The sequence below is a fragment of the Triturus cristatus genome, chromosome 2_1, assembly GCF_964204655.1.
Source record: "Triturus cristatus chromosome 2_1, aTriCri1.1, whole genome shotgun sequence".
NCBI lineage: Eukaryota > Metazoa > Chordata > Amphibia > Caudata > Salamandridae > Triturus > Triturus cristatus.
Genome location: NC_140581.1, coordinates 23,216,121 through 23,234,071, shown reverse-complemented (window position 1 = coordinate 23,234,071; position 17,951 = coordinate 23,216,121). Strand labels below are relative to the sequence as shown.

Sequence of the window (17,951 nt, the reverse complement as noted above, 5' to 3'; positions counted from 1 at the left end):
GAGCTGGGATCTGCATGTGTCAGACAGACATGCATCAGACAGACCTGAAGATAGCCTCTACTGTACTGCACGGCCTAGAGCTGGGATATGCATGTGTCAGACAGACATGCATCAGACAGACCTGAAGATAGCCTCTACTGTACTGCACGGCCTAGAGCTGGGATCTGCATGTGTCAGACAGACATGCATCAGACAGACCTGAAGATAGCCTCTACTGTACTGCACGGCCTAGAGCTGGGATCTGCATGTGTCAGACAGACATGCATCAGACAGACCTGCATATAGCCTCTACTGTACTGCACGGCCTAGAGCTGGGATATGCATGTGTCAGACAGACATGCATCAGACAGACCTGAAGATAGCCTCTACTGTACTGCACGGCCTAGAGCTGGGATCTGCATGTGTCAGACAGACATGCATCAGACAGACCTGAAGATAGCCTCTACTGTACTGCACGGCCTAGAGCTGAGATATGCATGTGTCAGACAGACATGCATCAGACATGCCTGAAGATAGCCTCTACTGTACTGCACGGCCTAGAGCTGGGATCTGCATGTGTCAGACAGACATGCATCAGACAGACCTGAAGATGGCCTCTACTGTACTGCACGGCCTAGAGCTGGGATCTGCATGTGTCAGACAGACATGCATCAGACAGACTTGAAGATAGCCTCTACTGTACTGCACGGCCTAGAGCTGGGATCTGCATGTGTCAGACAGACATGCATCAGACAGACCTGAAGAAAGCCACTACTGTACTGCACGGCCTAGAGCTGGGATCTTCATGTGTCAGACAGACATGCATCAGACAGACCTGAAGATAGCCTCTACTGTACTGCACGGCCTAGAGCTGGGATATGCATGTGTCAGACAGACATGCATCAGACAGACCTGAAGATAGCCTCTAATAATAATAATAATAATAATAATAATAAAGGAGCTTGTAAAGCGCATGGTGACGCCATCTCGGCGTGTCCCCGCGCTGTGGAGAAAAGTCAGAGCCAAGAGATGGCAGTTTAAGAAGAAAACAGATAAGTTTTTAAAAGTTTCCTAAATAAGGGCTCTGAATCCGCTTGCCTGATATTCATGGGGAGAGAGTTCCATTCTTTGGCAGCCACAACACGAAAGGAACATCCGCCCATTCTGGCTTTCTTGACGCGGGGAATTTTAAGCAATCCAGTTCCCCCAGAGCGGAGAATTCTATTAGGCTCGTATGGAATAGCCAGATCTGTCATATAAAAGGGAGCTTTGTGTGAGATAATCCTATAGCAGATTAAAAGAGCTTTAAATAGGACTCTCTTTTTTATGGGGAGCCAGTGCAGAGTGGCTAGGGCTGGCATAGAGGCTGACCTTTTCGGAAGTCTAAGGACTAGGCGTGCTGCTGTATTTTGGAGTACTTGAAGTCTCCTGAAGTTTTTTTGAGAGGTTCCGAGCAGGAGCACATTGCCATAGTCTATCCTCGAGGTCACTAGAGCATGGGTCATAATGCGCCTGGCTTCCAGAGGGAGGAGATCTAGGGTGCGGTTCAAGGTCTTCATTACCCCGAAACATTTCCCAACCACTTTATGTACGTGGTACTCTACTGTACTGCACGGCCTAGAGCTGGGATCTGCATGTGTCAGACAGACATGCATCAGACAGACCTGAAGATAGCCTCTACTGTACTGCACGGCCTAGAGCTGGGATCTGCATGTGTCAGACAGACATGCATCAGACAGACCTGAAGATAGCCTCTACTGTACTGCACGGCCTAGAGCTGGGATATGCATGTGTCGCACCGACATGCATCAGACAGACCTGAAGATAGCCTCTACTGTACTGCACGGCCTAGAGCTGGGATCTGCATGTGTCAGACAGACATGCATCAGACAGACCTGAAGATAGCCTCTACTGTACTGCACGGCCTAGAGCTGGGATCTGCATGTGTCAGACAGACATGCATCAGACAGACCTGAAGATAGCCTCTACTGTACTGCACGGCCTAGAGCTGGGATCTGCATGTGTCAGACAGACATGACTCAGGCACGGGAAACATCGTTTAGGGTGAAGCCGGGATCACGCTGGGCCTTCACAGCGCCGGCAATAAAGAGAACGCATCTTAAAAGTCCATCACCTTCCCTACTGAAGCGCAGACTGGAGTTGGAATAGTAAATAAAACTATTCCAAAATCCAGCGACTCCTAAGGCAAGGCATTATAACGAGTTGCGTGCTGAAGGAATGGTTGATAAAGACGCGTTTGTTCTAATGAAGGCGTACAGAAGGCATGCATGAATAACGCATGTGGAAAACCATCATACATTCGACAGGGGAAACGTTCTTTAGGGTGAAGCCGGAATCATGCTGGGCCTTCACAGCGCCGGCACTAGAACGCAGGCATCTTTAGCACGCATTCATTCAGCACGTAAGTCGTTACCACGACTTGCTTTAGGGGGGCGCATTGGTGGAATGGTGTTACATTTAAAGTCCAACACCTTTCCTAATAAAGCGCAGACTGGAGTTTGAATAAAACGATTCCAAAATCCAGCCCCCGCCCCCTAAACCAAGTCCTTATAACGAGTTTGACGGTGCTCAGAAGGCGTACGTACGAAACACAGGCAGAAAACCATCATACATTCCTCAGACAGACCTGTAGACAGAATTTCCTGTACTGCATGGCCTAGAGCTGGGTTCTGCCTGTGAGTGACAGTCATGTCAGAGGGATCTCTGTAGGGTCCTTCCTCTACCGCACAGATTACAGCCGTGACCCAATTGTGCTTGAGGGGCCCGCACCTGGCTCTGACAGACCTGTATTAGGCATGCACTACACAGACCTCGAGAGCCCCCCTGGTTAGGGTGACCAGATTCTCAAAACAAAAAACGGGGACAGGTCATAGACATAGAAGTAGGACTGTGGTTTGCAGTAACCATCGACATAAAAGTAGGACTATTTGACAGCTGTCCTAGACATAGAAAAAGGACTACAATTACAGCTCCCTCCACAGACCGAGATGAAGCATTACAGACAACAAATCCGCGGTCTTTTATTGGCAACCCTCTCCTTCACACAGCAGCATTAGTACTTTTTATTACATTTACACTTTTAAGGACTATAGCATATATTTGCCAAAAATCAATAAAACATCACAGGCTAGCAAACCCCAGATTTACTAGCTTTATCAATGCTCGTTTCTATAGCTGCACGTCAGCACCACATAAAGTACAACTCACCAATGTTGCTTAGTTGCTCATGACAGAAAAGTATGGGAGGTAAACTGCGGAATGCTAAATTGCCAAATGGCAGCCATGGACCAATGTACAAAAAAAAACTTCTCTCCAGGTATTACTGCCTTAGGGTCTTAAGGGTGGCAAAGGCTGGCCGACCACACTGTCCTCCCACATTTGCGTAGTTACTGCTGAGATGTCATGTTACCTTACTGGGGTATGTATAGTGTACTCTAGCCATTGGTATCATCTCATAGTGCAATAGTGTGAAGACCTGAGCAAAAAGCTCGAGCGCTGCTCGCCTCTCCCACAGGCGTTAACCCTGCTCTTTTAAGTCCTTTCCAGCTAAACAGTTTGCCGTGATCTGAAAGGTCAGTCAAAAGGTCAAGTCATAGCTTTGATATGGAGAACACAAAGCATGCATCAATTGGTTATGAATAAAACATGCAATGAGCAATGCATTAATCCTTGCACGGTATGCATAAGGGCTGCTGAAAAGTTTGCATGACTATGAATACAAGCTACAGGATGAAGAAATATTGTTTTATCCAAAGAAGAAACTTTGGCTGGCACGATGACGTAGGTGGCGCTGCGTGTAAAATGTCTCTCTTCAAAGGATTTCCCTTCTTGCTACAGCGCTCACCTCAGTGACGACACATGCCGTAAACAGTGCAAAGAGAGCATGCGCGCGCATGGTCAACCGGAACAATGAAAAACAGGGACATTTCTGTATTTAACGGGGACACTGTTTGAAAACAGGGACATTTGAGTCACTTGGAGAAAAGTGTCGGGACACGGGGACACTTCCCCAAAAACGGGGACCGTCCTGGGAAAACGGGGACGTCTGGTCACCCTACCCCTGGTGCATTGTACATCCTAGACCCGGCTTCTCTCTTGCACATTCGCTCACCTAGTGGATTTCCACACGTCCTCCACTTTGTCCACCGCTTCCCTCAGCAGCCAGGTGGTGACCAGGTACGGCTCTCCCTGCGGAGTATGGAAGCACTGCCCGGCCCAGGAGGTGATGGACTCTGTGTGGGGAAAACAAACAGTGGGGTTGTCAAGGGCTCCACAGCAGGATGATGGAGGCTGCCACAGGGACTGGTGCGTAAACATGATATCGCAAAAGAGATTGAGACGGACCAGGAGGGACCCTTGGGGGACCCCACTAGTAGCGGAATAGGAGGGCAAGGCGAGAAGCACCAGGGGATGGAACAAGAGTATTCTGAAGAGTGTGAAGCAGCCATTCCAGAGTTCGGTAGGGAGGGTGATCCACTTTGTCAAAAGCTGCCGATAGGTTAGGCGACTGAGGGCGAAGGACAGAACAAGGTGGCGCGCAAAGGTGACGAGGTTTGACGCAGACGCGCGAGAGCCTCCATGGAATGGGGGGAGACTGGGGAGGAATGAGGAGATGCTGATCTGAGAGGTACAAATATAGACAGTGACAGGCTTGGTTCTGAATTATAATTGGGTGGAAAGACTAAATTGGGCTCAAACTGCTGAAGATTGAAACCCTTTCGCAAATCAGGCATCCAGGGGCCATGTCACGGATACAGCGCTTTTTTCTTGTTTGTGCCAGGCACAGATTTATCAAGGTGCCCCCAACGCAAAAAAGCAAACCACGCTATATTATTATGAATATACTGCCATCAGGGCAGCCCCGAACTCGCGCTGCGCCGGGGCCGGGCATTCATGTGAAAAACGGAGTGGGTGCTTTGAAGTCGTTCTGTGTTTCAGAGTGCAGGCAGGAACCACTTTGAAGGGGGATTAGAGATCCCCTTGCAGGTGGGTGCAGTGAGTGACTGCACCCGGTGGTAAGAGGATGTGTGGGGGTTCCATGGGACCCTATTTTCCTCCTTCAGAGGGCTGCCATTAGGGGGCGCACTGACAGCTTCTTTTCCTCCGTGCCCGAGTCTATAACGCGGCACGGGTGCAGAGGCAAAGGGATTCCCTCATTTGCATGACGCCACGCCCCCAGGCAAATGAAGGAACACCCTCCGGAGACAGCGCTGGCGCTATATGTGCGCCAGCACTATCGGTATTACAGTTAGGGCCAAACAAGCATTTGGCCCCCCTCTGTAATAACAATGTGCCCTGGGGGCGCACCAGCAAGCGCATATGCCCGTTGCGCCATGGGGGCACTTTCCTTAATATGGCCCCAGGCCTCAATGCTGAGCCGCTGGCGCAGTCACTATCATCACTGTCCAGATGGCTCAATAATCTGGCCAGCTCTTGCACTTTAACAAATGAACTAGAGGTCACACATGCACAGGTCATTCAAGGATGTGCTTCCATCGAGCTACGGGAACACATCCTACAAGTACCAGGAATGCCGCTAAATAATATACTGATGCTGGGCGGGTCTAAAGAATCGTCGAGGGCCCAAGCCTCAAATATGGAAGGCAGTGCTACACAACCCCATAAGAGCTGGATCTGTCAACTTAGTCACTGCAAACAAACCCACGGAAATGCAGGCAACGGCAGCAACTGAACAACTTCTGTGGGTACTGCGGCGGTCCCATCCACCACCAGACTGAATGTCCTGCGTGAGGGAAGATACGTTCCTCCTGCAAAAAGCTCAATCACTTTGCGAGAGTCTGCCAATTGATGGCTTTTCAAGATGGAAGCTGGTGAAATCTGTGGATGTGGTCGGAAGTCCCACTGATGAGTTCTGTGGCGAAGGCGTATCGGGTGACATGGACCTTGACGCACTAGAATGGGTCGTTCATACCATGTTAGCTGTGGGCTCCTACGCCCACCGACTCAGTCCCTTCGAAGTGTGAAACTGCAGTAGCATCCACCAAAATGGCAGCCATTATCAACACAGGGGCCGCACTCAACCTGATGTCCAGAGGTGCCCATGAAACCCTGTGTCCTTGACTGTCTCGCTCTGGCAAAAGCACGCTTGTACGCATATGGATAAAAGAAGTCATTGGTGCTGACAGGGAGGTTCTCAACTGTCATCACCCATGGTCATCAGACGGGCACAGCAATTGTCTACATCGCCCAAAAGGCATGGCATACTGGCAAGCTGCCAAACAGCCAAAGAGTGAGGCCTAGTTCGATTCACACTGAGGACCCTAGTTATCAAGGGTTTGCATCACTTTTGTACCATGCAACGGGGTGCGTGCGCAGTGCAACCCCAAAACGCAATTTATCAAGCCAGCAAGGCCACCTTGCATGGCCCTGAGTGGCTCAAATAATCAGGAGTAACATAACACAGCACAAATTGTTGCCTTGCCGTACTCTGCCCTGGGAAGGCGTTCCATGGGCGCTGCGCGGGTGTTTCCACGCAACACCCATGGATTTTGACACATTCCAAGATTTACCATTACTGGTAGACCTAGGAATGCACCAAATGACTATGCCTACCCAGGGGAGGTGTAACAAGGAGACATTTTTATTTCTCCTCATTACTTCCTCTTTCCATGTACACTGTATTCTATAGCACACATAGAAAGAGGAAAATGCCTCAGGGGATTGTTTTTGTGCAGGAAGGTAAACCTATCCTGCATGCAACTCAGACACCCTTGCAGCACTCAACAGAACTCACTAAGGCTGCCATGCCATGGACATGGGGAACATTGAGTGGACTAAGGAAGTGCTGTCGGCTGACACCTCCCTGGTGTAATTTGATCTTTCTACAACCACTGAGCTGTCCACTGGCTGGGGGCCACAGTGCTGCAGAAACAAGACTGCAGAGGCTCCTGTTGAATACGCGAGTAGAGCACTCACCTCCAAGGAGCAGCGCTACTCCCAAATTGAGTTGGAGGTAATCGCCATCCACTGGGGGTGCCGTCATTTCCACCTTTAAGTGTGTGAGCACCATTCATGGTATGTACAGATCACAAACCCCCGATTCCTCTCTTCCAGGGGTCGCCATTGAAGTCGCCGCCACGCGTTGAGGAGTGGGTTCTGCAGCTGCAAGATTTCTCGTTCAGGGAGGAGTACAAAGCGGGTTGCCGAAGGCCAGTGGACTGTTTGTAAAGGCCTCCCCGGGTGGTGTCCTCGCAGGAAGAACAAGAGGCGCAGGAGATGGAAGAGCAGGTGAGGTTTGTCACAGACAGACCTCGACCGCTACCTGTAACACTAGCGGCTCTCATGGCGGCCCAGAGACTGCCACCGGCTGCAACAACAACCAGCTCGCATGGGTCACCAAAGTGTACTGAAAACCGAGGGCGGCCTGAGGAGCAAGGCGTGTGACTCCCTTCCCTAGATGAGTTGATAGAAACAACTGTCTAGAACTGTGTTCCCTATCTGGCCACCCACCAACCTGCTCCGCCAGCTGCCACCCTCTCTGAACCAAGCTGTGACGGTGTGGTCCACTCTCGGAGTGAAGGGAGTGAACCACCTGGGAGATAGTCCCCTTTGAACTGCGCCACACTGGTCAGGCCTGGATGTGACGTAAGTTATGTAATAAATAAGCCGCCCACTTCCGGTGACGGCAGCTGTTGGTACCCCCACAAGCTGAGCCTGAGCCTTATGGAGGCCTGCTCGCCATCACACTTGAGTCATGGGCATGGGTGGGCATAGCCCCTAAGGGTCAAGGTGTTCGAGACCCAGGAAAAGGATTGGGGTGAGAGGCGACAATCTCGGGAGGGGGGGAGTGTCAGCAGGAAATACCACGATCCACGACCGTGCGTGGGTGCGCGGGTCAGGCAAACGCAGGAGGAGTTCAAGGGTGATTTAAAGGAATGAGCTCTGGAGGAGAAGTGGAGGTAGGAGAGTGAGGTAAGTGAGGAGCAAGGCAGGGGGCAAAGGGCGGTGAAGCGCGTCACAGGGGTGATTGTGGAGGTTTGAGAGAAGATGGATGCCATCTTTGAGCCGAAGAGGCATGGGTAAGCAGTAGGCTGCAGAGGGTAGTGGTTGACTAAGAGTATATGCCTCCTTTAGAGAGATGGGGATGGCTGAAGAAGGATGGACAGGTCAAGACTCCTCTAGATCTGCTGGGACCTTACCTTTCGGCCACATGCAGAGGGTGGTAGGGATGCCATCCTTAGGAGAGCGATGGCAGTGTAAGTCTGGACTGCGGGGGCGGTGGGTGGCAAGGAGGGTGAACATGCAGCGGAAGCAATGAGAGTTGAACCATGGCCGTAGGATGGCCTTCAACTGGTCAGAAGAAGTGTGGGAGTAAGCGGATAGCCTGATTTTGTTTAAGTCTCGCGGGCAGAAAGCCAGGAGAACACTTCAGAGAGGTCAAAGTGAACAGCAATGGCCATGTGTATCGGGGCAGACGCAGAAGGGGGGGCAATAATGGTGGCAGAACAGTTTTCAGGCCTGATGGGAGGTTGGGTTACCAACTACTAGATACAAGAAAGTGGGGCTCTGTATGGCATCCATACATGGTAACAACGCATGTTCATACAGGCTTCTGCTAGCCTGTGTGATGTCACTAATGGTAAAGAGACAACCTCAACGAAGGGTGGGCTCCACCTGAAGGTGCCCTTTGAAACCCATTTCACATACTGGGTGGTCATCTGTCAAGGAGGGGTCTTCCAACCAAGGGGCTCCTGGGGGCCAAAGGTCTAGTACTGAGGCTTGAGGCAGAGGGGCTGAGGGGTATTTGAATGCTGGACGCTGGGAGTGCACAGAATACAGTCTAAGCTAGCTGAGAGGGACGGCCAGGGTGAGAGCAGACCTGAGCACTGTTGGACACCCTTAGGTGGTAGCCACAGTCCATCTAGCTTGGCATAAGAGCAGGAGAGGCTGAGCAGGGCATGAGGGCATACTTGGAGTCTTTGAGGACGGGGACGGGTCTGAAGATCGGTTGGAGAGACCAAGCAGGACACTCGCGACAGTGGACTTTGAGTTCTCCTGCAGGACTGAGGAAGGCCCTGGAGATAAAGTAGCTGAGGTGCAGCAGAGCTTACAGAGGTCACTGGAGTAGAGCCACACACCATGAGATGTGGATCCAGACCGATGTGAGAGTCGCGACGGAAGGTATAGGCAGGGGGTAGATGTGCATGAGGGAGAGATGGAGGAGCCGTGATGGAGAGAGCAGTTGACGTAAAGTTAATGATTCTGTCTTTGAAGAGTGAGTGTGAGGCAGTGAATGGTCATCTACTGGAGGATAATGAGTCTATTATTACAGTTCGGAGGGAGCACCTGAGGGTGAGGAAGGCCCTGGGACAGAGGTGGAAATCGAGGTAGGAGATGGTGCTTTTTAGAGCTCAACTGCAGGACAGGAGTGTAGAAGAAAGGATCCTTGGGTCTCCCAAAGCTAAGGAGATGCAGGCTGAAGGGTATGTTCGGCCACAGCGGGCGGTCTGTAAATGAAGCAGAAGTACAGTAGTATTTGGCTAGGAGTAAGGGCAATGGGCAACTAGATGGCTCAGTGGAAAGATGGCAAGAAGGGGGCATGTGAAGTGAACCTCAGGAAGTGAAGACAAGGAGGCAGATGATTAGGGCGTTGCTGTAGATTCCCACAGATGGCAGTCCCTACCTGTAAACTTCCATTTGACAGTGAATCCAAAAGTTGGCTCCATCGATGACTGCTGGTAGCCCGTCAGAAGAGAAGCGATGATGGTTCTGTTCTTCAGAGACACCTTTGTGTTGTAAACACCAGAGAAGAACCCATTGCTGTCAGCCTCTGAAAGAGTCATGTTGGACCTCAATTCATTGGTCCAGTTCCCTTTCAGATTACACTGGAACAAGAAACAGTGTAAGCTAAAGGCCCAACAATACTCCAGGCAAAAAAACAGCAAAAGAACATGTAATAACATCACTAAAAGAACCAACCAGCAACGTACTATAGTCAGCAGACATCCCATTGCACGCAGTCAAGTACAGACTCTTTACTGTATGCATTCATCAACAAGAGACCAGGTCACTGACACCTTACTGCATGCAACCAACGCCAAGAGGCCACGGTACAGACAACTTACTACATGCAACCAACACCAAGAGGCCACGGTACAGACACCTTACTACATGCAACCAACACCAAGAGGCACCTTACTACATGCAATCAACACCAAGAGGCCACATTACAGACACCTTACTCCATGCAACCAACACCAAGAGGCACCTTACTACATGCAACCAACACCAACAGGCCACATTACAGACACCTTATTACATGTAACCAACACTAAGAGGCCACGGGACAGACACCTTGCTACATGCAACCAACACCAAGAGGCACCTTACTACATGCAACCAAAACTAAGAGGCCACGTTACAGACACCTTACTACATGCAACCAACACCAAGAGGCCACATTACAGACACCTTACTACATGAAACCAACACCAAGAGGCACCTTACTACATGCAACCAACTCCAAGAGGCCACATTACAGACACCTTACTACATGCAACCAACACCAAGAGGCACCTTACTACATGCAACCAGCACCAAGAGGCACCTTGCTACATGCAACCAACACCAAGAGGCCACATTACAGACACCTTACTACATGCAACCAACACCAAGAGGCCACATTACAGACACCTTACTACATGCAACCAACACCAAGAGGCACCTTACTACATGCAACCAACACCAAGAGGCCACGTTACAGACACCTTACTACATGCAACCAACACCAAGAGGCACCTTGCTACATGCAACCAACACCAAGAGGCCACGTTACAGACACCTTACTACATGCAACCAACACCAAATGGCCACATTACAGACACCTTACTACATGCAACCAACACCAAGAGGCACCTTCCTACATGCAACCAACACCAAGAGGCCACGTTACAGACACCTTACTACATGCAACCAACACCAAGTGGCACCTTACTACATGCAACCAACACCAAGAGGCCACATTACAGACACCTTACTACATGCAACCAACACCAAGAGGCACCTTACTACATGCAACCAACACCAAGAGGCCACGTTACAGACACCTTACTACATGCAACCAACACCAAGAGGCACCTTACTGCATGCAACCAACACCAAGAGGCACCTTACTACACGCAACCAACACCAAGAGGCCATGGTGCAGACACCTTACTACATGCAACCAACACCGAGAGGCCACGGTACAGACACCTTACTACATGCAACCAACACCAAGAGGTACCTTACTGCATGCAACCAACACCAAGAGGCCACATTACAGACACCTTACTACATGCAACCAACACCAAGAGGCATGTTTGACCTGGCACCTTGGCGTGAGTTTCCCTTCCACTTTTTGCTGATGTGCCTCATTGTGTTTTGTTGGTGTTAGTTGCTCAGGGCACTGTGCCACTGCTAATCAGTGCCACAGTGCAAGTGCTCCCTTTGGAAAAGTGTATACATTGATTGGTGTCCATGTTTGGCTTATTTGGTTTACTATCAGCCCCTAGTAAAGTGCACCAGGAGTGCCAGGGCTTGTAAATACAAATGCTGCTGGTGGGCTTGCAGCACTGGTTGTGCCACCCACAGAAGCGGCCTAGTAAAATGTGTCTAGGGTCTGCCACTGCAGAACCTGCGCGCGGTCTGGTACTGTAGCGCTGATTGCGCAAGTGCACCTACTTGCCAGTCCCCAAACCTTCACTTAACTACATATTAGTCACCCCTCTGGTAGGCCCAAGGGCAGAGTGCATTGTAGGTATAAGGTAGGACATGCCCTGATGTGTGTGGCATGTCCTAATAGTGAATTACAGCCATTTTAGTTTTTCACTATTGAAGGCTACCTGCTCTCCATAGGCCAGAATGGTCTGCTGGAATTACTACACGCTGTAATCCCAGTGGACTCATAGAGCATGGTAGAAAGTCAAGTTTAGTATGCCTGAACTCAGAATAATAAAATACTTCTTTTAGTAAAGTTTATTTTAATATCCTGTGTTTGTAAATACTACTTTTAGAAAGTTAGTATTTACTGACCTGGCCATTTCAGTCTGCCTCTGCTGGGTGTGTGTGTTCTGCCTAGCAACAGTAAAGGAGCAGGGCTGGGGAATTCCAGGAGACAGGCTGGCTGCCAGGTGGTGGGTAAAGAGATTACACCAGGATGGGTGGGAGGAGTACACCTTTGACTCTGAATAGACCTGTGCTCTGCCACCACAATGCCGGCTCTGCCCCCCGTGGAGCGGCTGATGTCTCTGCCCTGCTGCTGAAAGGAAAGAGCAGAGTCACCACAACAAATTGCTCCAAAACTGGACTGAGCCAGGCCCAGGCCCCCTGGCGACAAAGAACAAAAGAATTGTGCTATAAAAGAAGGAGCCCTGCTCCTAAGAAATCAGATCCTGTTTGCGCCAAGAAGAAACTTTGCCCGAAGAGAAGGACCGGGGAAAGCTGCATGGAGGACTACTGTCTCTGACCTGTGAGACTGGCCTGTGGTGGGTGCCTTGCTGCAAGAAGGAGAGGAAGAAAAGACTTGAGAAGAAAAGACTTTTGATCAACTTGTGCTTTAAACAATCTCCAAGGGCTCTCTGGTGAACTTGCCCCCTTAACTGCGCCCCAGGAACAGTGGGCGCTACCTTTCCCCCAGAAGAAGAGAAGCTGCTGGAGGCAATCCTGTAACGCTGACCCCAGAGTACCTGTGTGCCCCTCACCTGAGCACCGCGACGTCTGCCACCGGGGCTACTGTAAGCACCGCAAGGGCTTGCCTGCCTGGCCCAAGCACCGCAAGCAACTGCCCCCCGAGCCGTAGCTCGCACCGCAAAGAAGAGACTGATCAGGCTCCAAGCGCCGAGCCTCTGCGACCCTGCGCCGCCGAGATCACTGCAAGGACCTGTGCACCGTTCGTCCCCCGAGTGAAGCCGACAGCGCGACGCGCTGAAAAAATTGCCCACGAGCTGCCCCTCCTGCTTCTGAACTGGGTCGTGTGCCTGGGACCATCCGAAGCGCCCCACGAAGCATCGCCGCCCGCTGATCAGGAGGGACGACAACGCGACGTGGGACTCCCCTCTAAGGACCCTTGGGGCTGCTGCGACCCTCTTGCCCAAGACCAAAGGTATTGTGAACTGCCCGTCTTGGTGCGACACGTACTTCACTCCGTACGAGCCGTACCTGCACTGTCGTCCGTGTACGGCGCGTCCCTGTCTCTGTGCGGCCCGTCCAGCATCAAATACATTGTCGGTGCTCACGCGGGAAGCGTGAGGTTTTACCTACGAGGGTACGGTTCGTACGGTTCACGTCCCGAGTACGCGTGCTCACGCGAGAAGCGTGAGGAACGGCACGACACGACCAAACAGCAGTACGAAGCGTACCGGAGCCGCTAGAAAGCGCACAATACCCCAAAGAAGCTTGTTTTGAGTAGAACATTGCCATTTTTACATCTGTGGACAGCCTAAAAGCATTGAAAGTAACTGGAACCTTATTTAAAGAGAGAAGACTGTATTTGAAGCCTGCATAAGAGATTTATATAAAGAACTATATTTTCATAAATACAGCCTTGTGTCTCTGTGTGGTGGGGTGGTGATTATTGTGTGGGATATCTTGAACGCTTAACCTAATGCCCTCTGGAATCTAGCCTGACTGCTCGCGCCACGTTACCTAGAGGGTGAGCAGGGGTTATTTTTAAAGAGGTAATCCTATGCCCTGACTTAGAGGAAAGGGTCCCTGCTTGTCGCAAGTGCATACCTGCGCCAACCAGAGACCCCGGATTCTAACATTGGTGGCAGCGGTGAGGATTTACGGATTTGCGTTCTTGGTGTCTGCGCAGTGATTACTAACCATTGCACAGTGAGGACAGTCCAGTAGCTTGAGCCACAGAACTTTTTATTTTCACTTGCCAAGTAAAGAAGATCCCTTGTGTTTGGAGTCATGCCTGGCCCAAACAGCATTGAGAAGTCCGTCTCTGAAACCTCTGAGATAGCCAGATTGGAATGGGATGAAGCCAAACTGGATAAATACACGAGAGAACAACTCAAGCATTTCTGAAAGAAGTTCAAGGTTCCACGCAAAGGATGCATAAACAAAGCACACTTCTACACGGCGCTGAAAGCCTGGATGGAATCAAGGGGTGCAGCTGAGGAGGTTGTACCTGAGGTTGACCTAGTGGAACCAGCGGAGAGCATCCGTAGTTTTGGCAGAGGCCTGTCGCCAGAGGAGCTGGCAGACAGACAGGCCACCAGGGATCATGAGATTACATTGGCAAAGTTGAAATTAAATGGCCAATTGGAGCTAGAGAGCAAGAAAATGGCCCTTGAAGAAAGAAAGATTCAGATGGAGCACGACGCGAGAATGAGGGAGCTGGCGATAAAAGAGAAAAGTTTGGAAAACCCTCCCTCTGGTGGCAGCGCAACGCCGGTGCAGGTAGAGTCAAGGGTGTACATGCCAAAAGATGTAGTTAAGGAATACTTTAAGAATGATGACATAGGGCAGTGGTTCAAGGCCTATGAGGTAGCCATGTCTTCCCACCGGGTCCCTGAGAGAGATTGGGGAGCGGGGTTGTGGGGACGGTTCCTCAGTGAGGGGCGGGACACACTTTTAGATTTGCCCTCTGATGTCTACAATTCTTACCCCCACATGAAGGAAGCTTTAATGAATAGACATGGGCTCACTCTGAGGAACTTCGATTTTCGATCGTGATCGAATAGACCCGCCATTTTGTGCTCCGCCGCCATTTTATGTTGCCATCACTCAGGCAGCACGGCGAACAAAGTCTATTCTGCTTTTTCTGCAGCCTGGTGTCGAAAATACGCCTTCTGCCTCTATTTGCAAAGCTGGTGTTAGGTTTGGCCGAGTACACTAATCCCTGTCTGGTTTTTCTAATCCCCGTCTCAACTATCTGTTGGTTCACACTATTCTTTTCTGACTTTATCTTATCGTCTGGCCTTCACTGTCCTCTGCTAGCATTCTCTCGTTTCACAACTGTCCTCCAACACACACAGATGTATCTCGCCACCTGCAAGTTAGTTAAGAATCCGTTAATGAATTATTTTGAGGGAGGGGTGACAAACATAGTTGGAGGAGAGGTTTCTTCGAGTCATCTGACACTTTTGTTTTCAAAACTCTCCTATTGGTTCTGTCCTGTTTTCCAACTTTCCTTATTGGCTATTTCTTGTATGTTCTGGGTGTATACTTGGTTAATGTATGTGTTACCTATATAGTATATAAGATTGTGCGCCACAGAGTGAAGTGGCAGTCTCCTGAGAACCTACCTTGTGTACTTCTAGGATAACTGTACTAGCTGCAGCTAATAAAATCCGATCTTTTACGCCGACAGAGTGACCCGTGTCTCTGTGTAGCTGAGCAGGAGAACCTAGAAGATTAAGGCGTACCCTGCGCCGCCAGGCCCAAAAGGTTCTGGTTCTTCAACTGGCGCCCAACGTGGGTCAGCTTCAGTGGTACCGGTTCTGCCCGAAGGTCGTGAGGAACCTCGCAAGAAAATTCCGGAGGGTTCGCGAGCCACATTAAGCGACCCCTGTATGTCGAAAGTGGTCCGAATGTCTTTTTCAGCGTGGTTATTCCTTCCTGACGGCTACTGAGTTGACGACCGCTGCCCTGACTGCCGCCCTGCCTTGGCCCTTGCTTTGGTGATGTATGGTAAGGCGAGACGATAGACGGGGCTCTGTTGGGGTAAGAAGACGTCCTTAGTTAAGTATTTTCGTGGGTCGCGCCCACAATTTTTGTTCTTTGTTCCTTAGTATCTCTGGTCCTTAGATTCGACTATTGCAATAGCCGAAGCCGAGGGTAAGTGCATTTGTGCTGCGTAAACTGAGTTCTACCCCCTTGAAGTTTGTGAACAGTCAGGTGAAATCACGAGATGCCTGGTCTGACTAAGCTTGGAAAATTTTGTTGAGTTGGTTGTAATAGGGATTCCCGACTTGAGGACTCTTGTCCGATTCCTTCGGTTGGAACTCCCACATATGAGCTCTATTCAAAACATGGTATTGGCCCCATCGCCTTTAACGAGGCATGGACCCGATACACAAGGAAAGATGGTGTTCTAAAATGGCCAGAAAATGGTAGCTTTGAGCCTGATTTGCTAGATAATTTAGAAGCAGTACTATTCAAAAGAAAAGCCCGGCCGGCAATGTTTGACTCTTTCCGCCTTTGGCGTAAGGAAGCCAAACAGAAAGAAATTAAGCAAGCAAAACGAGATAGAAAAGCACAGGGTATGACAATTATACAGGCTGCCCAACAATTTAAGGACGGTGAAATTGATAATGCGACTGAAATTTCAGAGAGACAGCATCGCATGGCAATAGATAAATGCTATCCGGTGTTGCCTGTTTCCCCTTCCGATAATAAGAAATATATAGAAGAAGATCCCCTAATGTCCCATTTATTGAGGTTGCCTCCGCCCTATGCACAAGGTACTAATGCACCCCAGTTGTTACAGCCTGTTCAACTGCCAGTAGTACCTCCGCCTGTTCCGGCTCTTCCGCATTTGCCTCCTCCAGTATTACCGCCTCTGCCAGTTTTTCCTTTAACTTCAACTTCTTTGCCCTCATCTCCTGATCTTCGATCTCCTTTGCCTTCTGCTCCTCCTGCAATTATCCGTTCTCCTTCCATTAGTTCGCCTAATACCTTGTCCCCTATTCTTATGTCTAATTCTCCGTCTGTGCGTAAGCGTCTTACGGATACCGTCACTGGTATTCTATCTCCTTTCTTTGAAGCTTTAAATGTGTCTCCGGCTTTTGCTCGAAGACAATCTCGTAGTCAGTTCCCAGATTCTGAAGAACGAGAGAGATTGGAATCTCTCGCACAAAAATGGATCAAAAAGGGTCCCCAATATAGTGTGCTCGATATTATGCTTACTTTCTCACAATGGAATGCACCCACGCAAAGATATGTTTTTAATGCAATGTGCGACACTCTCATTAAAGAATGGGAGGATGTGAATTTAAATTCGGTTCCTCCGGGTCTGTTAGATGTTCAGACTGATTTTGATAAATGACTTATTGTGGGTTCTAAGGTTGAGAAAGCTGTAAGGACACTTATTTCTTATAGATCCTTATTGTTCTCTCAGGCTTTCGTTGATTCTGATCCGTCGGTTAAACTGACACTGAAAAATTACCCCATGAGAGAGGTTCCTCCAGTATGGAAGGAAGAGGTTGCAGGAGCAGGTGCTAATCCAGCTATTCCTGCTCATTTTCAGCGTATATGGGTACATGTCCCCTGGAAGAGATCTGAAGTTTTGGCTCTAAAACAGACTCTACCGGATCCTCGTAAAAACCCTGTGGGTTATTATAAAGAATTAACACAGACAGTTGATGCTTGCATCATGAACCTAGCTGATATCGATATGCTAATGGGAAATGTAGTCCCACAGACAATATGGGCTAAGATTCGTAAAGAGAATCACGCACAGGAATTAGGTGCTACTTGGGATGTTATAACTGCCACAGACAGAGACCAAGTGGGTGGTGCAAAGCCTGACGCTTTGATTTCAGAACTCCCTGGTAGGATTATTACACTAATGAAAACGATGATGCCTGCATTGAGAGTTAATTGGGATAAATTAGCGGCATGCAAACAAAAGAAAGATGAAAGTGTCTCTGATTTCTTCACTCGTTTCGAGGAGACATTTCTTGATCACAGTGGTCAAGATATGGCTACAGAGGGTGGTCAGCGATTATTTGTAGACAAATTCGTATTTAATTTGCTTCCTGAGCTGTCACACAAATTGAAAGATTCTGAAAGTTCATGGGCTGTTTCTTCTTCTGCCCAGATATTGGCTACTGCACAATATTATGAAAACAGGGATAAAGAAGAGAAAGAAAAGCAAGAGAAAAAGACGAAAGAATTAAAAACGAAGGTTCTCTTGCAACAAGCTTATCCTCCTCGCTATGTTCAGCCTCAGTTTCAACAGCCTTCGCAGTTTCAGAGGTTGTATCAAAAACCTGAGCCAT

At 49.5% G+C, this 17,951-nt stretch overlaps 1 protein-coding gene across 1 annotated transcript in view; it reads right to left on the bottom strand.

Moving 5' to 3' along the window:
* Positions 1-17,951, bottom strand: part of LOC146863632 (avidin-like) — a 137,821-nt gene that overhangs the window by 52,290 nt on the left and 67,580 nt on the right. Inside the window, exons 2-3 of the mRNA XM_085627696.1 lie at positions 9,644-9,845; positions 4,112-4,232 (exon numbers count right to left, since the gene is read on the bottom strand). Of these exons, the coding sequence (XP_085483822.1) occupies positions 4,112-4,232; positions 9,644-9,845 (323 nt within the window). The remainder of the gene's footprint in view (positions 1-4,111; positions 4,233-9,643; positions 9,846-17,951) is intronic.